General features: G+C 41.6%; 1 protein-coding gene across 19 annotated transcripts in view; it reads right to left on the bottom strand.

Moving 5' to 3' along the window:
- RBFOX2 (RNA binding fox-1 homolog 2) overlaps positions 1-23,560 on the bottom strand; it is a 172,099-nt gene that overhangs the window by 23,137 nt on the left and 125,402 nt on the right. For all 19 annotated transcript variants that reach the window (XM_042051165.1, XM_042051174.1, XM_042051169.1 and 16 more), the window contains 3 exons: positions 14,355-14,408; positions 5,063-5,155; positions 2,247-2,307 (listed from right to left, as the gene is read on the bottom strand). In XM_042051165.1, coding sequence (XP_041907099.1) covers positions 2,247-2,307; positions 5,063-5,155; positions 14,355-14,408 — 208 coding nt within the window. The remainder of the gene's footprint in view (positions 1-2,246; positions 2,308-5,062; positions 5,156-14,354; positions 14,409-23,560) is intronic.

A 23,560-nucleotide genomic window follows, 5' to 3' on the forward strand; every position in this document is an offset into this window, starting at 1 on the left:
ATTTCTGCTTCGCCTCAATCCCCCTTGGTGTAGATGGAGGCCAACTGCCTTTTCCTAATGTCAAGCTCTAGGTCCAGGTCGCTGTATTGGAGGGAACAGCAAAACATCAGCTGATCCGCAGCGGGCAGAGGCACTGCTGTGGGAATGCCAACTACCTTATATGCATATTTGCCATGAGCACCATGCGACCTGGCATTCCCTGCAGGAGCCTTGCTGCCAGCTCCTCCCTACTTTCACTGGGAACACTGCAGATCCAAGCCCTCTATAAAGCCACCGGCCCAGACTGTCATTTCAGGCAAGTCAATTTATAGCTTTGAATCCTTCTGTCTTGTCTGCTAGAGATCTGCTAAAAAGCAACAGTGTCTGAACTTATTCATTAACTGCATTACACAACTATAGTTCATAAAACCAAATCATTCTATTCATCTCACATTTTCTCCTCACTGTTATTTTAGTATTTCTTGCCTTCTTTATGCTGCTTTTCAGGTGAAAGCCTTCACAGAGAAATGATTTCAATATAATGTGAATAATTGGCAAGAACTGCAAATCATCAAGATAAAACCTACAAGAGAATAGGGCTTAAAGAAGTATGGGTATGAGTTGGTACATATTTCCAGTCACATCTAGAAACCTATCTGTCTCTTCCCCCTCCATCTCTCTAACGGGGGAGAAAAGAAGTATAAAGCTAACAATGTGATCTGGGTTGGCTTCCACAAAGCATTCCTTTCAGGAAAGGTCTCAGCTGTTCAGCTAGCAATCACAGAGGCATTTTTATTTAAATAAATCCATATGCTTCCCCTGCCTTGGAGCCCTGGTGCACTTGCTGAACTTTTAACACCTCTAAGCACTCTAGAAGCCATAAGAACAACTCTGTGAACTGCAGATGGTCAACACCACCCCTTCACCTGTTGGCAGAGTATCACTGACAGATGCAGCACAGGCTCCCTCTACAAGTACAGGCACACTGCTGCTGCACTGCTCACCTTGATGGCAAAATACTCCAGTGTTGGCAACAAGAGGACTATGAACTCTCAAATTTAACAACAGTTGTACAACCACACTTGCCAGTACACCTTAAGCCTGGTCTAATACTAAATTCCTTTGCATAGCTTTAAGGCTGGCTTTAAACTGCTGGCTGCAAAAGCAAAATACTCTGGTACGTTACCACTTAAACAGATAAGCCAAGTTTCGTTACCAAACAGTCCCATGCATGACATTTTGTGCCCTTGTTTTCAGGACAATATACCATGGATGCACTGCCTTTTGTTACAAAATCTCCTAGTTCCTTCTGGGTACTGTGACCCAGAATCCCAGGCCTTTTGCTTGGCCCTGTTTCACCAGCTCTGTACCCAAAGTAATATTTATTTGCAGGGGGCCCCTCAGTAAGTTGGCAGCAGAGCAACATAAAGAAATTTTATCTTCTGAGTTTGGAGTCTTACTTTGTAATCAAAACAGATTCTAACACTAGCAACTACCTGTATGCAGCTTCCTGCCTTGATGAAACTGTTTGGGAATATTTTCAGACCAAGAAGAACTTTGCTGCCTGTTTCAGGACAATGACTCAGATTCAGAGTCTTTATCAAAGCAGCATTCAGTTCTGCTGGGAGAATGACTTTCTATGCTATATATGCCTATGAAGTAAAATGACTGCACAGAGAACTGCCAAGATATCCCAATGAAACAGGATTCTTCACTACCCAAACAACTTGGTCTTTCTCTGTTTAGGTTCACTGGGAAATGACTGAACACGGGCGCAGTCTGAAACAAAATGCAAGCTAACGAGCAGCGCAAAGGCTCTCTTCTGGTGGTTGCTTGGGGACAGCTGTACTTTTACAGAGAAAACCTAAACTGAGATACCTTAAGTTATTAAGCTAATCGCACATCTTAAGTTATGCTTCTGCATTCATATTTAGGTATCCACGCGATGGCAGTGAGACACAGGAGTACTGCACATCCCACCATACAGCATCAGCTTGCAGTAGTAGTGCAGGCAACCCGCTGGTCCTTGGCATCTTTACCCACATTGGCCACATTGGGCATGTCCCTACCTCTCTCTGTTCCCACTTCTCCATCTGGAAAATGGTAATTCTCCACAAACACTTTAGGGTTATATTGGATAATGGTATAAATTAAGAGTTTGTGGGGTTTTGTTGGTTTCTTTCGGTCCTGAGGAGAGGTCATGACTTTTCCCTTTTATCTTTCTTCAAACGTTTCAGCTTATCATTAGTACAAACTGTCTCTCTTACCATTTGCATAAGGTGTGACCATCTTCTTATTGGTCATCACTCTCGCAGTGGCATTGTTAACCTAAAAGTAAGAAAGGGGAGGGGGAGGAGAGGGAAGGAAGCACAGGACGTTAGGGAAAATGGTGAAAAGCTCTCAGATACCACACACACACACACACACACACACATACACACTATACTTCTCTGAGCAAAAAAAAATTAAACAGCTAATTTTACATGAATGTAATCTTTAAATTACTTTTAACAGTTGCCATTTAATTATAAAAGTTACAGCTAAACGTGGCATTTTAAAATTATGCATTAAACAAAAGGCCAACAAGAGTAAAGTGCAGATTCTCCACCACCCTGCCATCCCTAGGCAGAGGATTATTTACAGCTCTGATCAAAAGGGCAAACCCTAGATGCTTTGTCCAGGTTCTGTTCAAGAGGCAGGAATAATTTCTGCAGCCCAGGGCAGGGGAATTGAACCAGGTGATGCACAAGCTGACTTGTTTCTCAAGCTCTCCACTGGAACTGGGGCCCAGCAGGTCACCGCCAGGACACTTTTGGGTAGAAAAAGGTAGCCTGGAGACCCTCAGCATTAGATTTGAACTCCCAAGGCTTGAGGAAATCTCTGGAGCGTCACCAACTGTTTAGATGGTCTACCTTCACTGATTTACACCCACCATTTTCAAATCTTTTTCCAGATTATTTTTTCCTTGTCACAAATCTCATGGAACAAAAAGAATACATAGCAGCAGACCTGGATCATTTGGGGGGTTACTGTGCCCTCCACCCTCTTTACAGAGCTCTGCATAGTTCCAAGCGGTTTGACTGCTCAAGCAAGTGGGGTGTTACCGCAGAGATGGTGCTGATAAAGAAAAGATGGACTAGTTTGGAAGCCAAGTTACTGCAGCCCCGTGTCAGCCTCAAAACTCTTGCAAGGAGGGTGAAGCCTTTACGTATCATCAATAATTTATCAAAACCCATGCCAAATGGGAATGGAGGCCAGGGTGAAAAGAAAAAAAAAATGGACACAAAAATAGAAGCTGCCTTGGGCCCTTGAGATGTATGGATGGTGAGCGTACACAGGGTGGCGAGTCCAGAGCTACATTTTACTCTTGTTTCAGACCCAAAACAATAGAAATATTACACATTTAAAAAGAAAGAATGGGAAACAACAATGATGAGACTGAGAGCATGCAGTTAAACACACACAGATAAAAAAAAAGAAAGAAAAAAAACACACCACAATTGATTCAGAGGGTGGGGAGGGGAGGAGTGAGGGGCTAGGGTCTCACAGACAATCATTAGATGGAGCAAGTGCCTGAAATCAGCTGCTACAGCAAAGTGCAACACAAGCACTTAAAGGAAAAATTGCCAGAACCGATCAGAAACCACCAGTCAGCAAAGAGACCAACAGCTGCATTTAACTTAGTAAAGAAATAAACTGGGGAGGGGGCAGAAAGAAAAAGAGAGAAAACAAACAGTAACAGCTACAAACAGGTCTCAGATAGAAAGAGCAGCAGAAAGAAGGGGCAGGAGAGAGAGAAGAGGAAATGGGTGCATTAATAAAAACCAGCCAAACTGGAGTTCAGTAACTCTGAGTAAGATGTGCAAGGGGAAATCACCATGAAGTCAGTAATCAAACAGCTCAGACTGCTACAAAACAATATGTACATCCAAAGTCCAGGCGGCATTACTCAACAGCATTGAAAATAAAAGGGGGAGAAGGGGAAGGAGGTGGGTGGGGACAACAAGTCAAATCACATTTCGTAGTGTTAATGTGAGATGGCAGATGGATTTTTTCTTTCTTAATTTTTTTTTTGTAATTTTAAGAAAAATTAAAAAAAAAAAAAAGAAAAAGCTTCTTCTCTAGCACTTTTGTTTCACTTACCGCCAACTCGTACCATCGCCAGCATTGTGTATAGTTACCATGGAAAGAGTGAGTCAAGTGAAGGGCCCTAAACGCTAAACCATCGGAAAGGGAAATAAAAAAAAAAAAACAAAACAAAACAGGAAAAAAAAAAGCAAAATATGCAGACATCTTACTCAAAAACGGCGGCTTTTTTGTTTCAATATTTGTACTTTTTGGTTTGTGTTTGTTTTTTGTTTTTTTTAAGAAAGAAGGAGAGAGGGATGATGCCAGTTAGCCTTCAACGCAGTGGAACACCAAACTGGTCGATACCAGGCATGCCCAACATACGGTCATGTTGGCCAGCCAACATTAGCCCTTCCCTCCCCAGCGGCGAGAGCAAGCAAACTTTTATGGTTAGCTTTCACCAAACCCATTCTTGACCATGAGCAGGTCAAGAAACCAGCAGTGTCGTACAGCACAGCCCACTCAGGGCTGCTGCCCCATGTGTCCCCACCCCTCCCACAGGCATCATCTCACACTTGCATGGAGGAGAACTGGCCTCAGAGGAAAGAGAGGATACTGGCTGGCCCCCTGCTTTCTTTTTTGGACACAGAGTTAGAAGTTGGACAGTACTCTTTCAGTTAGTTTTGTTCAGGCCTGGTAACAGGAAATCGGAGCCTCGCAAACTGAAGCAAAGGAAAAATCAAGACAGCAGAAGGGCAAAAATTTGGAGTGGGTGGGAATAAAACTTAATAAAAGAAGAAAGAAAAGGAAAAAGTAATACCCCAAACAACAATAAAAATATTCTGTAAAGGGTGTAAACTTCTATACATTTCAGTGCAGGGAGGTGAAGGACACAGACACAAACACACACGCACACACGAGACTGGGATCCAAATGTGAAATAAGTGAGGCAAGACACAAAAAGAAATCAAAAGAATAAATATAAAGAAGAAATTGAATTACTGAAGACATGCACCTCGATTTTACGGCCCTCTACCACGGTGCCGTGTAATTTCTCCCTGGCCCTGTCTGCATCAGCACTATTCTCGAAAGTTACGAACCCGAATCCCTGCATGCAGCGGGAGAAGGGGGGAAAACATGCACATCGTTATATATTGAAATACTGATCTCTAGGTAAATAGAGAAAAAATATCACAGTATGAAATCGACATCAGCACAACTCAGCAATAACCTCCTAGAGTCACATTGTTGGTTCATGCATGTTTCATAAATGAAAGAAATTAAAATCAATAAAAAAGGAACTGTAATCATAATAAGAATAATAAGAGTAATTTAAAAAAAAGAAAACATAAAAGCAATTGAGGCCAGACCAAAAAAGAAGTACAAAGTTACTCGAGACAATTTTTCATTTTGTTTTGTTTTGGTTTTTTGTTCAAAAACACTAAACTCTGCTCTGACATAGGCAAGCTGGGCATGCCCAAGTGGGGCTTCTCTCCCCTCTGCTAATGAACACACAAATTTTGTAGGGCCCCTGCCGATCCCAGACACAGGACACGACATCAACACTGAGCAGCACTTTGTTCTCTTGAGAAATTGCTACGAGAGCGAGCAGCGATCTGAGTTCATGCCTGGCACCAGGAATTCTGCGAAGCTTTGGGCCAATCAAACACTGAACCTTGCTTTTCCCACCTGTGGAATGGAGACAATAATAATTACCTACCTTAGAACACTGTTGAGAGGAAGGGCTCTTTGTAAAGCATCCCTTGTAAGCTCTTCAGGGCACAGCTCATGTCTACTCCTAAGCCTGAAACTTCCCCAGTGATACACGGGGCCCTGAAAGCAAGCAGGGCTTCTAGGTGGCACCATAAAATAAGCATATTTAATGTGAAGATTTAAGACTATCACATACTGTAGTTGCAAAGTATTCTTATCTCTGAGTACTCTGATGGACTTGACTGTAAATCTTAACACCTAAATACTGATTCATTTGTCATGGCAGGTTTTGTCTGACACTGCTGACCCGCTGCTACCTCCCCCTTCCGTCCTGCTACCTGTCTTACTTGGCTTTGTTCTGAGATGGCAACCTCTGTGCTGTGGAGAGCAACGGATCTTTGCCTAGTTAGACCATGGAATTTCCAAAAAAACTGACATGCCCTGCTTGGAGCAACCACAAAGGCTCAAGGACTGCCAAAATGTCACTTTAGTTAGACAAATTCAGATTTACCACATCCATGAAGGCACAAGCAACACATGCCTGTCCTACACACGCTCATGCTGCTGCCAGCTCATGCAGTGGTGTAACAGGGCAGGGTAAGAGACCATGCTTCCTTCCACAGAGACGAGTGCACCGACATTAAGAGAGAGCCAACGTGACAAAGTGAATTAGGATTTTAACTAGGAACAAATGGCATCTTAATATAGACAACTGTGATGAGATACTCTTCATGCCATTAGAGAGAGTGGACCCAAACAAAAAGCGTTGTTGAATTCTGCTTTTACGGTATCTCAACAACAGCAATAACTGGCTCCTGTGGCTTGGTATAAAGCAAATACTGCTTTAATGTACAGAGAGTAATCTCCACTGGCTCCAGTACCCTCAGGAGCAGAACAACAAAGCTTACATTTGATGCAATGGAAGCTCCCTCCCGATATTAATTGAAGAGTGAGGTGATGAGAGTGAACTACAGCTATGCCTGTCAGGGAAGGGGGCATGCTAGCCAGGCAACCTCCTTCATGCACCTTGGGGTCAATATGTATTTAGACTGGACAGCCCAAAAAACAGATAGCATCTTGACTTCTAAGCATTGTCAGCAATGAGACACAAGCAAGCCATTATTCTTCAAGCGCTTTTTAAAGGTCTTTACAATACTAATCTTAAAACAGCCCAAGCCATTTGACAAGCTGGCCTTTATCATCCACAGTTAGGTTTCCAGCACAAAACTCTTGCAAATTTGTAAAATGCAGGGTGGTGGTTGGTTTGTTTTTTGGGTTTTTTTGGTTTTTGGGGTTTTTTTTGTGGGGGAGGCGTTTACTTTTTTCTTTCTCCCCCATAAAAAGCAATAATAAAGGGTCTTTGCCAAGTGCTGCAATGCTGAGATCAACGAAAGCGCTCCTTCGGGCTCCAACCCAATAATCTAAAGCTTCAGATAATTTCATTTCTCCAGCTATAAATAAAGAGCTATATAAATAACAAACTGATGCTTTTTTCAGAACAGCATAGAAGTTCCCTGTTTAAATGAATTAAGATCAGAGCTACAAGACATAGGGGCTAATAAAACAGCCCAACTGCATGTAACTCTCAAATATGTTGCAGAGAACGAAGGGGGGGGTGCAGGGGGTGTAATAGCAAAGCTGATTAGGAAGGAATAGGGTATTGTGTCTGCTTCAAAGAGCCCCTACAGAGAAAGGTAAGCTTGAGAAATAGAACAACACCTTTCCCTCTGGTTCTGTATAATGGGAAAAAAGCATCTTTTAAAGGTTGGGGGAGGAGGGGAGGTAAGGACCGCAACAGGAATCTCTATTTCCCTCTTCTCTTTTTACATTAAAATTTCTGTTTGTTCTAGACAAGCCTGTGGAGACCGAATGAAATTTATGTTTTCGGTGATGATGTGAACTGAAAGCTGGAGTGCAGATGGAAAGTAATTTTTTAGACATTAATCTGTGCAGGCTAGAACCAAACTAAGACTATTTTAATTCACATCTGTTTGCAATTAGTGAAGTCTGTATGGGATTTTAAAAAACTACATTATCATTAAATATCTTTAAATTGAGGAGGAATTTTCAGTATTTTTATTAAGTTAACTCAAGGTAGCATACAATCCGCATGCAGACTATATAAGTATCATTAACAATGTGAATTAAACCAGAATTAATCTGATTCAGAACAACATAACTAATTAACCATATTTTATTGACAGATCAGCCTTTAGCTTGTGCAACTCTTTGTTGAGAACCATTTAATGTCAATGCTGAATTAATGTTTTACATAATTGACTACGGCAGTTAGTATTTGTGTCCTCTTGGTTTGTCATATTAATGCATCTCTTAGACATTCAAATTTTCATCAGGAAAAACAGGTGAGCCACACTCGACATTTTTGTTATTTCTAAGTTTCAAAACTAGCAATTATATATATACACACATTTTTGATGTGGGAGAGAAAAAAGAACATACATAGATTTTTTTATTCCTTCTCACAGATGACCTGTAAAGAATAGGAATTAATTTGTACCTAAGTACCTATGCAACAAACAGTTCTCAGTTTTCCCTCACCAAGGTTGTCTTGACCTTGAAAGAAAAAAAAGAAACAAAGCAAGAAAAAAAAAGATGTGGCAGGTATCCAACATTTACTAGCTTAGCTTTATAGCAGGTACTGGATTGCTCCATAGTAATAGGCATGGAGTCAGAGGAAGGGAAGATCCTGGATGAAAAAATACTTAAGAGTTTCTAAAATTTAGATTATACACATAGTTTGAGTTTAATAATGCTGTTATGGTAACAAGGCTGAAATTTTCAACAATTCCTCCCCACCAGCAACTGCCACGACCTTCTCCCATGCAGAAAATAAGTTTAACCCAGCGAACACTAAATTCCAACAAACATTTTTAGGACTAGTGAGTAATTTGCAGTACCAGACTAACCCCTTATCACCCAAAGGTTTACTGAAATGGCCTGAAGAGACCGAGTAACTGCCACCCTTTTAGTCTGGCCTCAGATTCTGCAATAAATAACAAGCAACATGATGAGCCAGTGAAAAAAAATAATAAATGTATATATATATATATATAGTACTTGAACGTTTCCATCTCTGAAGAATGAGAAAGAAAATTTACCATGTAACCGTAAAGGGAGAAATCAAAACCAGACGGTTCTCCTGGGTGTGGCCAGAACACAGAAATTAAACAAAAAACAACAACAAAAATAAAATAAAGTAAAAAAAAAAAAAAATAAAACCAAAGAAAACTAAACAGAGCCCCTTGAAATCCATGCATTGTTAACCCTTCATTTGTCATGGAGTTTAGACCAGTCACCTCAGCAGCAGCGTCTTTGCCTTGTACCACTGGAGCACGCAGCTGGCAACAGCCTTGCTGTCATCTGCTGCTGTCCTTGTTTCTAACCAAGTTTTTTCTTTTTTTTTTCCCCCCCTTATTTTCATAATAAACTTTTAGAAGTCTGAAAACAATGGCCAACGAGGCAGCAGTTTAGGCTACCTGTTTCCAAGGCATTCAGAAAGAGTAGGAGGGTTTCAGCTATAATCCACCTGAGATGAGCAGGACTGAATGCACCGACAGCAACGCAACACAAAACCCAGAAACAAATTATTGAAGACACACAAACAAATGCACCCTTCAAGTTGGTGAAGGCATCTGTGTAAACCAAGCTGCCACGATTTCAGCAGCTCTTCCAGCTCCTCCCGGTCCCCGTGATGCACTTTGCGTTAAGGCACATACACGTACAGAACCTGTCGGTGTACCTGTGCAATCTGGTGAATCAGATGCAGGAATTAAACTGACTAAAATAAAAAAATGTAAGTGTATCTTCAAAAAAACCTGCAGGGCTATTTTGAAACTGTATCATTTCCACAATCCAGCTTGAGCTGTTCCACTGCCAATCCCTGCTGCGAAACAGAGGAGGGGGCAGAGGCCAGCACTGAAGAGTGGGAGCCCAGCCTGCACTGCTGGGTAGCGAGAGCCTGGGGCTTCAGAGCAGCTCCGGCCAGGGGCTTCACAGCCCCAGTCATGCCCAGGTGTGTGCTGCTGTTCCTCCCTTCAATCGGCCCTGGACCTCATTGCATAGTCTGTGAGTTCAACAGGCTGAACTGGCTGAAGACAAGCTCATTTCTCTCCCTGCTGCATCAGTGTCTTGCTAATTCAGCACCTAGATTCAGTTCCCTACATAGTGAAACGAGCACTACTGGAAAGGCACTCCCACAGGAGCAGCAGATAAGCTTATATGAAACCATCAACTTCAGCCCAAAATTCAAGTTTAAATAAATCAGTTCAGTGTATGGACTAACTGATCTCTTTAGTTCAGTACTGCAGATTCAAGGCATGAAGCCACTGAACTAGGATAAAGGGACACTGGTCGTGTCTCCTTCATGCCACCGGCATTCTAAAGGGATCTGGTGACCTGAGAAAGTGACGCTGGTCACCAGTGCTTAATTTATTTTTAAACCTCGTTGTATTAATAACACTGTTTGTATTTCTGGCTCAACTAATGAAATCTGAACAAAAATTATAAAAATAGAATTGAAATGAAAACAAGACTTCTAATTTATGTAATAAGGTGCTTTCCACTGAGTGGACTCTAGGTCCAGAAGAAGAGTGGCTCAACTCAAAGCATCTAATCCATTTAAAGAAAAAATGAATGCACATGCAAACATACAGTCTTTAAGGCACCATTATCAAAACCTATATTCACATTCTTAACCTACAGTTAACTGTAAACTTAAAAATCCACAGAGTTCTCTAGTTAGCATAGGTTTACTTACATAAATCCAAACACCAACAGATGCAATTTCTCTTGTAACCCACTATACAACTAATTTTTAAAATAAATATGAAGCACTTCTAGGCACTATAGTCCTATACAAGAACTTGGAGATCTGGGTCTCGCAAGTGGAAATCAGTGAGGGACATAAACTTACAGTATCCTGAAACCATGAGCTCCTCTGCACTAATATGAACTCTTACCATTTAAAAAGCTACCAAAAAAAAAAATCCCTATTCAGCCAAGATTTTACTGTGTGCTTACGTACTCCTGGTCTCTGAATGTCATTGAGGGCACATCTTGGAATGCCACACGGTACGCAGCTGGTGAGCAAAGAGCTTGGATTCCCTTCCCCTGCAGTTTTACAAATGCCACAGGGTACTCATTACACAGGCAGACTGCATTAATTCTGAAAATATGTCCACTCGTTCGATTCAGCACAATAGCGGCAAAATACGCATCTAGAGGATGCATCTCCACTAACAAAAGGAGCAGGAATCCTCTCGACTTCCTCTGGAGGTGTTTTATTCACGGTTCAGTGAAGTGCATGGTAAACTGCAACCATGGGCAGAATGCTATTTAAAGGCACTTATACCAGTCAGAGCTAGAAATGTAATGGTAAACAGGATAAATGAAACAAACAGCTAGTTTCCTGGAAGCAAGCAAAAAAACCCAAACACATCAAAGGAAGACTGACATCATTCTATTAAACAAGAATAAAACAAAATTAAATTCAAGGAATGTTTAACATTTTTATCTTGTTTCTCACACACAGCAAAGCAGTTATAAGTGTGAGGTCTACCAGGGCCGATATATTCCTACTAAACAGACTGAATCTGGGAAGAAATTGAGTTACAAAACAAGAATTCACATTGCTCTGGAGAAGAACCAGCAAAACTCATAAACTGCCTCCTACACTGCTGTGATATAGAAAGTCAACAACTACCGCTTCTGAAAGAACCTGAGGCGAGAGGTGGCTCTGAAGGACACGCCCAGCTCTCTCTTTGGTCACCAAACTTTGTAAGTACACAGAGATCCTGAAGATGCAGCCAGTTTGATAGAGCTTCCCCAGGCTGCCGAAGAAAACTGCCTGGTCATCTCAGGTGGATTCAAAGTGAAGAATGCTACCTGAACGCTTCCTCCAGTCCCTCCTACCGACCAGCACTGGAGCGATCCCAGTAGAGTTCTCCCGCCACAGCTCGGCGGGGACAAAGTGCTGCTCAACCCCATCGTACACTGGGTGGGGGTGAACCCAGGGCAGTTTGGGATTTACCACTGTACCTTCAAAGTATTTACAAAACATATACACAAAACACTACAACCCTTAGGAACCCAGGGGAAGGGAAGGGAGCATTGAGAACACAGCACAAGGCAGGCAGCAGGAGCATCTGCTTTCGGATTCCCAAGAGAGAGGAGGAGGAGAAGAAGAGAGAGAGGTTTCATATCATTAGATTAGAATGGAAACCACAGGGCAGGAAAATGCATTCAGATTTTTTTTCCTAAGGTGGAGGAAGAACCCAAGAGTGAGTGAGTGGCCTCCAGAAAGATCCATTTCCTTTGCTTCACCATCAGATCACCAAACTGTTGTTTTTCCATTATTATGTGAACACCAGGTGCTTCGTGCAGCTATACCCCACTCAAACACTGGGGCCTCCCATTTTCATGCTAAGCAGGAAGAATGTTGCATTCTTTTTAAAACAGAAATTATTTTGGGTGAGAAGGATGCAAAGATACCATGAAATAACTCTTTGGCTGTTTTCTCATTCTGTTCAGATTCTGGACATCCCTCAATACAGGCTACCAGTTTTGTAACTGCTTTTTGCTGCAAGATGACAAAAAAGCAGTAGAAAACTGCATGGTTAATAAAGACTGGAAGAACATCTCTGCTTTCTTTTTTTTTTTTCAAATATTTATTAGGGTTCAGGGTAAAATTCATCAAGGAACTCTTCAGCAATCATTTTTGTTTTAACTGAAAACCAGAAGCCTTGGGCTTTAGCAACAGCACAAGAAGGTACTTTTCATAGGCATAAATCAAGTCTTCACAGAAAAGCCTTCAATGTCAATGTTGCCGAGAAGGGAAAGGGCAGCTGTGGGCGTTTAATACACAGGGCTGTACGGAAGGGAGAGAGAGAGCGTGAAGTTCATGTGTGGAGAGGAAAACACTGCTCTGGAAAGCACAGGCAGTGGGATATGAAGAACATTTTGCCAGGCCAGTTATTTTTGTTCTTTCTTTTGCAATTATATCTGAACAAGTAGGGATTTGATAGATGCCAGAGGCTGTTCTCAAAATCAAACAAAAATGACTAAAATCAAGAGTAATTCACAGGTAGCTTTGGCTTATAGATATCAAAAGAACAGCAGAGAGCAGAATAAATATTTACAAACTCAGCACAGCTGATTGTTTTGGTAAAGCATATAAATTTTTAGCCATGCAGGGAAGTAAAACTCTAACTAAGCCATGTAGACATTTACTTGTTCAGACTGTCTTGTTAAAAAAAAAAAAACAAAACAAAAGAAAACCATGGTATTAAGCAGAAACAGAGGATGGGGGGGGAAAAGGGCTTGAAACTCATTTATTTCATATACAGATCAACGGCTTTCTGGTTTCCAGATAATACAGGACTGAAGAATTTCAGAATGCATCTTGGGCAACATGGGTGGAAATTTGCAGAGGGCTCTGAACATGAACACACCTCAGAATATATGTTGAAACAAAGAGGCCACCATAAAAGCTTTCGTGAACCTCAAATCCAAGCAAAAGGCATAGACTCTAAACCAAAACTGCTTAGCTGAATTGCAACGTCAAAACCTTTTGTGTGCATGCACACATGTGCACACACGTGTGTGTGAGGAGGAGGGAAATTTTGTTTTAATTGAAAATGGGAATCTTAGCATTGATTAAATCAAGCAGAGTATAGACATGCACTGTGCAAGCTTCCCCCAGAGAGCTTTGGCAATGCACCTCGCTCCTGACCTGCAAAACTCCCTGCTATTCCAGTGCTGAACCTCCTGGGCAGAGAGAGAATCACATCAATTTGTCATTGTGGTGATACTGGTTACGTGATGAGAACCAATTGCCAATTAGGGCAGAGATCACTGAATCTCTCTGCAGCTGACCTGAGCAACATTTGAAACCTCATCTCCAGAGATATAAATTACCAGTAACCCTCAACAAAACCTCCCTCTTAATATATCTGTAAGAAGAAAATTGGAGGGTGAATGCAAATTCTGTGGGGGAGGTCCACATGGGGCAGGGCAAGTGGAATGAGGATGCTTATATTAAAGCATCAAATATCTCAAACATGAAAGGTCAGTATCTCAGAAGTTGCAAGTAAGTCTGCAAAACAGAGTAAATAAAATCCTTTCACATATGAGATATGACAGTTTTTCTATAGAAGTACTTTAATGCAATGAAAATGGCAGGGAGGGGGGTGAGTTAGCTTTTGTTCTTATGGTCTCCCATCACACAAAGCTGTTTTACCTTATTCTGCCTTCTTCACAGGGCAGCCATTGCCAATGCAACGGGAACGGGTTGGTATGAAGGCTCAATTGACTGACTCCCTGTTTGTTCAAAAGGCTGGGGAACCTGATCCCACATTACAGACAGGAGTGTCTCTGAGCATTTGTACATGCTGCCCAGAAATGACCATGCTCAGAGTCTCGAGTCAGAGGGAACAGGAGACAGTCCCCAGAATAGCTCTTCCCTTCCCCCATCACACTAATTCCTGCTGATATCTACAGAATATGTTCTCTAGGCAATGAACTGCCTTTTACTCTGCAATCAAAACAAGAGAAGCGGGTACAGAAACAGGACTTACCTTCGAGCCACGCTCATTAAAGATTATCTCTACATCAAGGATTTTGCCGAATTGCTGCAGAGAGACAAGGGAAAAGAAAAAAATAATTATTTATTTTTGGCAGTCCATTTTTCCTACCTTTTGCAGGGGCTGGATTAGTGCAAGAAAGGAGGTAAGAATAGTTCCATTTCTAGCATACAGGCAAAGGCATAAAATCCCAGTGATGTGACCCAATTCTCTTGGGTTAAGACATGCAGATCCTCTTGCTCACAAACCCCAGGTTTTCTCACAGAAGTCTAAAGGAAGAAAAACAATCTCCAAAAGAGTTTTAGGGATTTGAGAGAGCTCATCTTTCCCCCGTTAATCTTAACAATTCTTCCTTCCCTCATTCTACTGTTTCATCTAAGACATGGTTATATGATTTCATCTCAGACATCCAACAACATTTCTCACACGTAATTCAGCATTTCAGCTTCCTCCTGAAGTGGCTATCACAAAGAGAAACTTAAAAGTGATGTTTCTCTGGAAGCGATAGTAACATAAGATTCCCAGCCTCAGGGATTTCAAACTCTAAAGGTTTTTTCCTTCCCTTTAATTTCCAAAACTCCAAGCCTTCAAAAGAATTGATGGCAGATTCAGAAACCATGAAAACGGAAAACTCCTAACAGTTTGTTTTTCAGAAAAAACATCATTCAACTTCAACCTGTGACATACAATAGCTGGTCAACAACCTATGCAAGTTTATCACATGCAATAGAATTCTGACCTCTGCCTCAGCCTGGGGACCCCAAGGAGAGCTCTGCACTGTTACAACGGGTTCCAAAGAGCTCCCGATTTAGCACAGAGCACGAAATGGAAAACAAGATTTACAAGGTAGGACGGAGATTTACCACCTCTGTGGAACCATGTATGGATTACATCTTTCACCTTGCTAGGAACATATTAAAATATTTTACTGAAGCGGCCAGCCTCAAAGCAGCAGCCTAGAGGCAAAAGTATCACCACTTCAACAGAGGCCCACAGTGCTCTGTCCTCCAGAAGTGTCAACGCTCTATTTCCAAACTGGAGGTCTGCTCTCTAGAAAGACAGGCTTAGATGTCATTTTTAGGAGTGTGTATATGGAGTAGTTTTCATTCTAGAGACACGTGCAGTGTCTAGAGACACTCAGACAAATGCTACATCTTTCAGTTTTTCCTATCCCATTACTTAGGAAAGCTTCCGTCAACATAGTTTTGATTTAAGTTTGATAGAAAATGAAGGAAGCAACAACAAGAAAATAAAGGATGGTTTCACAGTCAAAAAAAGATGATGAACACAGGGTCCAGGCACTGGGACACTGTCCCCTTTGCCCAGCATTCTTAAAATAGTATTTGCCTTTTTTTTTAAATGTAACAGTTGCATTCAGAGTCAAATGGGTATAATACTCATTTTGTGGGTACCCTTCTTGAAAGGCTTGTGGCCAGATTTGAAAACCTGGAACATTTACAGCAGGGAGCCGTGACAGCTGAGGGGAGGCTCTGAATATGTAAAGCAATAATGAACAAGTATTCCACAACTGTCTGCAAGCAAACAAAACACTTCCAACAATTTTAGCCATAGTTTCTGTCTGCTTCCCTTGTCCATTCTTAAAAAGGAGATCTTGGTTCACAGATGTTGTTTTTACTATTCTATTGTTTAAGGACAATACTTGATCCTCTATTCATCGAAAGAACAATTGAATTCACAACATCCTACATTACACAAGTTTGAATAATGCTAATGTAAACATGCATCTTTCCTTGAAATCTCAACATCTCAGCAGCTTAGGCTTGATCCATGCTGGATCCTTTTTTGACCGCCAATCACAGCTAAAACACATTTTCTATTTCTATCCCACACTAGGTGTGGGCTTGTCAATAAAGGCGATTAACCGTTGATTGCTTTTTGTTGTCGTTGTTGCATATGGCTTTGGTACTGCCATGAAAGAAATCAGTCATGATTGTCATGATTGCTTTCTTGGTAGACTATCTCAGCATCGTTATGTGACTGGGGCTGAACCAATTTAGCAGCTTGTTGCTGCTGAAGGGCTGTCCCTGCTCCTTTGTCCTTCCTTTGTCTGGTCTCATCAGCCTTCCAAAGCTGGCCTCAGTTTTCATTCTCACCTGTAGATAAACTGACACAGCTCAGCAATCCTGCGAAAACCTAGCCCAAGAAAAGGAATACATACAAAGATTCTGACAATTTACTGATCTGAAGTGGCTTGAAGGGTCAGTGAGCATTACGGCTCGAAGAAGCAAAAGGGAGCAGAAAGCCCAAGAGCAGGATCTGTCCCCTGCCAGATCAGCTCAGCTGCCTAGCCTTGCCACACACACTGAAACAGACAGGCTCTTGACAAAGGCAAATGCCAAAATTATTTTCAAAATCTTCAAAGCCATCAAAAATCACCATTTTCCACCTCATTAGAATCATCTTGAAAGAGAACAAACTGTGCAGCTCCTGGTGCACAATTATGCCGTGCCACCCTCCCCTTTGTGCACACCCAGCTGGGCCTGGATCCTCCGGCACTGCTCAGCGCTGCCTGCCAGCCCCGTTGGGCTGAGCTCCCCGTGCAGGGCTTCCACATCCACGGGAAACCCTGTCCTGTGCGTTTAACTTCTCGCAGCTGACAAAACGCCGGCAGTGACACTGAATGTGAGAGGTCTGACCTAGCTGTACAAGAGGCGGCATGGCCCTCCCTGCCTACAATGGAGGTACATCATTTCCTAGACGACAAAATTAAGAGCCTGTGGTTGCAGCAAACACAGGCTTGACATCTACTGCAATGGGCTACATCCACCCATGCAAACTGCCCTGATCTCTTTTCTACCCAGGAGTTGTGAGTGTTTGAAGAGACAAGAGGGAAGGACCTCCTTGGGAGAGAAGAGCAGAGACAATGGGGGCTAACTGCTGAATGAAGGTTTGCTGGGGAGGGGTTTCCTGCTCCATGAAATTCCCTGCAAGAAAGCAAGGCTGTGAGATAGAAGAACGTGTGCTGGGCTCTTCAAGGCTCTGGTGCAGCCATTTCCACAGCTCCTACGACAGCTCCTAATACAATCTCTCTTGTCCTTACTGCTGCAATGGTTACAGCAGGTCCCAGCACTGGAAGGCACTTTTTTTTGGTAGCATGCCAGAATTTTCCTGAAGAATGAAAGCAGGAAAAAAAGAACTAGTTCATTTTAACAGTTTATAACTCCTTCAAAGCTGAATCTAATTTAGTGGAACATAAAAAGGCACTTTGTTCTCTGATGGTGCTTCGCCTACCAAATGTCAACAGTCTATTGCAAACAATCGAAGTTTTAAGAGCTCCTTAGTGAAAGGTTACAATTTTTGTACAGGAAATGCTAGGCCATCTAAATACAAGGGTCAACACCAAGTGTCCTCATAATAATTTTTGAAAATCATTTATATACAGCCATGTTTGTATTTTTCAAAAGACATAGGGTCTGGCCAAATAAAACAAGCCCCGTGCTTAAGTCATCCATGAGGACTAACTCTCTAAACTCCAACCTTGAAGACATGAACCATGGTGCTCACAGACTTGATTGGCTCATTCAATGATTACCAAGAACTTCTACTTAGAACTCTGCACAGCCTCTGGAGAAGGCATTGCAGGACTACCCATCTCAAATGCCCCCCAGCATGACTTAGAAAGTTTACCATGTGACCAAGAGGCCAACATTCCCTACCATGTCAGGTTGTGCAAGAAGTCACCTCCGTGAACTGCTCACACACACGCCATGTGATGGGAAGATACACATACACACACACATTATTCCAGTCATGCCATGGCAAAGGAGCTACAGAATCTTGTTTTATCTTAATGATCCCTTCCATGGACTGAACTTGACAAGCTTCCAGCTATTTTTAGTAAAGCAGGTAAATGAGAATCAGCCCCCCTACAATGGTAGCAGGGAGTGCTGGAAGTAACAGTTTTTAAGAAGCATAAAGATATGAACAGACAGGAGTTATGACCAGAAATTAATTTTCTTGCTTGAACATGATCTACCTTATCATAGATGCAAAGGCATTGTGGAAAGAACGGTATATGCATGCTGTGTGTTTCTTTTCACCCAGATGACATGAAGGCAACAGATTTTTCCAGCTGAGGCCATAGCTACATTAAACATAATAAATTTGAGAGATCTGGCACCAGAAAGCTTTTGTCTTCCAAGGCACTGACAGTTTGGTAGGGCCCCTCCTACATGCTCTGTTCCAGCTGGCCGTGACTCCTGTCCCTGTCTAGAGCTTTCAAAATCAGCTCCAAGATGTGCCAGACAAATAACTTAATCCTAAAGATGCAAACAGCATGGAGTACAAGGCAAATTCTCTAGAAATCATGGAACTACGAAAGATAATGAGAGACACCATGTGACAACCTCACATCCCTACAAGAGAACTCCAGATGTCCAAGCAGTTTCACTAGCCCTACAAAATTCACTCAGAGATGAGTCCAGTGAGCTATCTAAACTTCAAAGGTGTCAAACAGTCCATTCTTAAAGATGGTCAACATTCAAAATAGCCAAGAAACCAACCTCCTGTTCAGGAACCCATGAGGTGCATGAGCAAGAAGCAGGACAGATCCATGCTACAGAGACAGTCCTTTCCCTAGGCCCCAGCTCCATGGGATATACTTTCAGCTGAGCACAGCTGGCTCCATCATAGTGTGTATTAGTCAGTGCTTAGTTATGGCAGCGTGGGGTCTGCCAGAGCTATGCTGCTATCAGCACATGAACTTCCTCACCCAAAGCTGAGTCACATCTCTTCAAGCAATGGGGACAACCCTGTTCAGCTGAGCTACACCACTATGCTTTGCTGACAGGAAAATGGAAGCATCAAGGATTTATAAACCAAAGCACTACCACAGTTTACCAACTCAACAGATAATGAACAAGCATCAAGCAGCCCTTACTAAGGTTGAGCTGTTGCCCAACAAAACACACATTTTCTAAGAAACCAGACTTTAACATGAAGCCACACAAAGAGCACAGATTTTTAACAGGATTTACAGACCACAGCCATCCCAGAAAAAAAACAAAACAAAACAAAACATGATGACGAACACAGTTTCTCAGTCATTTGTTATTCTCTAAATCCCAAATAAAAGATTTTCACATGAAACAGTGAGATGGGGATGAACAGTACCGCAGGGTACCACCCGGAGAGATCTTAACACCAGTCTAGCTTCCAGGTCTACACTTCCAGCTCTTTGTTCCTGCTTTGTGCCATTCCCCAGAGGTCTGATTGCAGTGTAACCTGGTACTGATGCTGCAGAAAAGGTACTTGGACCCATGCCCACAAAAGCAGCATACATTCCAAAATCAATTTGAGAGTACTTAGCATGTAGACTGAATCCATATGAAACTGGGTCAATAAAAGACAATTCCATGTAATTTTACCCAGGCCTTTTATCCAATTAAATCCAGCTACAGCACAGCACTGGTTACTAAATGACATTCAGCAGAGTCTTGCTGCAGACGCTCCTAGTAACTCATGAAGATCTAAAAAATCTTAGATAAATGTATGATCCAGTCATCACCACCTTCCAGCAGAGGGTCAGTACCGAAGTTGATAGCAGAGAGCTTTCTGAGAGCAAGACAGACAGTACAAGAGCTGACAGCTGCAGGGGCACAAGCACCCCTCCACGCCATGGCCATGCAGACAAAGCACAATGCTCAAGCAGCACTGAGCACTCAAGTCCTTTTTCAAAGGTGGTTTCAAAAAACACCCAGGTGAAACACACTAATATAATCAGCAGCACATCTTATAACTCTAACCAACACCAGCAGGAACAAAGTCCCGCCCTGTGACAGGGCTTGGGCTCACTCTCACCACAGGAAGAGCCTGGAAACAAGAAAAGCCAGAGAGAGACCATTTTGTGTCAGAACATTTGTTCTCCAATACTGGCACATGGGACTTGTTACATGCAATTGATGGCCAGTAGTACCAGGAGATGAAAAACCTAAAATATACCTTGATATCCAGAAGACAGAATCTCCTCCTTCAGGAGTCCAATCCACTCAGAAAGCAGAGTCCCTTTCAGCAACTGTGCTATTGCTGTACTTTGGGCCCCAGTGCATCAATACCTGCAGGTCAGAGCTTCTTCTTCTATCACATTATTACCTATTTACCTTAACACTTCAACAAGTACTTCTTCCGTTGCCAATACCTGTGTATTGCTAATTACTTTTGTATTTAAATTTATTTACTGGCAAATAGAGACTTAAAATTCTACCAAATTCTTGCTGACAAAGAGCTGTAATTCGTTACTGCTTTAGCCTCAAACTATAGGCTTATGGAGGTGTTTTGCACTCTTGACACCAGAATGAAGTTCAATGAGAAATTATATCCACCGGGATATTTTAGGAAGTGCAAAGTAACAAAATGTTTCCTCAGAAGCCAAGATCTGAGGGCCTCAAGAGCTTACAAAAGTATCTGAGCTTGCAGAGCTTGGGTCATACAAAGCAGAGGTCTATCACAAACATACATCATAAAGAACCTTGCAGTAGGGATATGAATTATGCGTAGAGAAGGAAAAGGATGACATTACCTGCCTTAATGTCATCCTTCTCCAATGTAAAAAAAAAAAAAAAAAAAAAAAAAAAAAGTGGCTACCATTCTGTCACCTGTAAGAAATTACATTATTAATAACTTCATTAACTGAAATTAATTAAATGTGACGTAACAGTCACCTTTATAGAAAACATCTATGGGTTATTACTGCTGTAGCTGATAACACACAAAACCCCTTTATCAATTGGGCTGATTATGCTCCCCATCAGAAAGAGCTAACAAGATACAAGTAATAGCTACGGATGGAGCAAGTTTTAAAAAAAGCAGCGTCTCCATCTAAAGCCAGAGCCTGCAAAAATTTACAGCCTGTACTGTGCTAACCCACCTTCATCTACAATCATCATCAACGTAGTCCTTGTTTTTATCTCACACTTAAGCAAAGAGCATTTCACCACAGTAAATTCTGAGAAACATCAATTCTGACTCCTTGTACTGTTGCTCTCACAACAGGTAAGAAAGATTTTGTGCAAGGACATCCATATGAACCACCAAAACAAGCCATTTGCTTGTTTTTGTGGAGACAATTCAAGATTCAGCTTGAGAACAGAAGGACCTTCCCTCTTGCAGGCTGTCCAATCCTGCCTCTATCTTTACCACGAGACTCCAAAGTCCATCCAACTCAAAAGGCCAGAAATGACCAGATTATCCCAGCCGATTTTATACCGGGAGGTGAACTGCTTCTTGAAGCATGAGAGGGAAAGGCTGAAGCTACCAACCGGGAGGTGCAAGCACACTATCACAGCAAAAGCTGAAAGGACTAGAAATACGTTGAGGGGAAACATGAACATTTCTTCTGCATACACAGTCCAGAAAGGAAGGGGACAACATACTAGCAGTGTAAGAGAACACCACTACCATCATGTCATTGCACACATTAGCCAAAGAATGTCCCTCAGAAAACGGATAGTAAGATTTTGAAAAAAGAGTTGTTAATTTAACACTGATGGCAACTCTTCTTCTCCCTGGTAAGAAGTTCCATTGTTCAAATAAACCTCAATGACTATAAATTTTTTTCTCATTTCAAGGGTAGTTGTGTTAAATCTCAGCTTCCAACTTGAAAATCTTATGACTGTAAACAAGACCTAAACCCCCTGTCAGTAGGTATCATCCATATATAAGCATTTGTATAGAAATGACTCATCTCCTAACCCCTCTTTTTAATAAGCTGAGTAAATAATGTACCTCATACCTTACCCAGTTAAAAAAATCACTCACCTTCCAAGTCTGAGTTTATTTCTTTTGCTCTTAAACTGACCTCAGAACTGAATAAAATTATGCAGTCACAGTCTTTTCAATTTGGAACATGAGCAAGATCACATCCCTCCTTCAACCTGATAAGGCCCTTTGAATTATTGAAGCAACTATCTTCAACAATCACTAGTACTCTCCCAAATCAGTGTTTTCCAAAGAAAGCTTTCCATCTTAAGAGCACAGACCGGTTCCCACATTCTCAGTATTCTGCAATGAGCCGCATCAAACACGTTTTTGTTGGATTTATCATCAGTCAACCAGGCATTTCTACTCATTCTCTAACAGCAACCTTATCTTTCTCTTTCCTCCTCCTCAAATAGTTTTTAAACTGCAAACCTTACTGGCAAGGTTTTAATAGTACCATCTCCATGGGTTGATACAGATACTAAACAGGACAGTGACGGAAACATCCCTGGGGAAACTGACACTAAAAACAGTCTTGATCACAGCTGTCTCCCAAGTAACTACTACTTTTTATTATCTATCGTTAAAGAGGTTTTTAATCCCTCTAATGTGTGTTGTGCTTGAGATAAGTATTATTTTTCTTAAAAATGGGTCACTTGGAGAAATTCAATTGGTTGAGCAATGTTTCACGATAGCAGTACTGCTTTGTAAAATCTTGTCAAAATAGACAAGACAGCATTTGTCTACAAAGATGCATATTACAAAGTTCTGCTGAATAGATACTAACATGTTTCTTCAGATTCTAATGGGCTTTTTTAAAATGTTTCAATATTATTTTTATCTTGGATCAACATACAGATAGATAGCTCTTTGGGTCATCCCTTTCAGGTTTTTTCAACAGTGAATCTTGGTGGGCAGTGTTCCACCCTTCTGCAACTCCCCTAGCTTACAAGAATTGGCTAAAAAATTAGCATTAATGAATAATGGAGCTCCTTGCTTTGGCTATTATCTTTGGACATGCCTTATCTAGATCTGCTGTTTTTTAAATACTAGTGAGCACTGTCTCACCCTCCTCTGTTATAAATTATGTAGAAAACCAGATAAGGTAAAATTACCCCCTCTTAAATTCTAAACGCAATCAGTTGGGTGGGGGTTTTTTTCCTTGTTTGATTTTTGTTTGTTTTGCTGTTACTTGTGAGGTTTTCCCCCCAAAATACACAACTACCTCCTGATTTTATACTGTGCCCATACATAGACCTTTTATGTTTGCATGTAAAAAAATGGATGGGTTCTCTGAACTTAGGTCACCAGTATCTCCATGACTCGCACATTTCCTTTTCCACCTGCTTCTTTGCTTAAGTTTGCACCTATATTCACTGCTATTTACTTCTTCCTCCTCACCTAAGGTGTGGAATGCTTTGAATTTTATTACCCCAGTTTCAGCAACTGTGGAATCATGCCTTTTTGGCCATCAGTATGATGCT

The sequence above is a fragment of the Corvus kubaryi genome, unplaced genomic scaffold (genome assembly GCF_017639235.1).
Source record: "Corvus kubaryi isolate FWS band 111438036 unplaced genomic scaffold, C.kubaryi_AGA036_p1.0 74, whole genome shotgun sequence".
Lineage (NCBI taxonomy): Eukaryota > Metazoa > Chordata > Aves > Passeriformes > Corvidae > Corvus > Corvus kubaryi.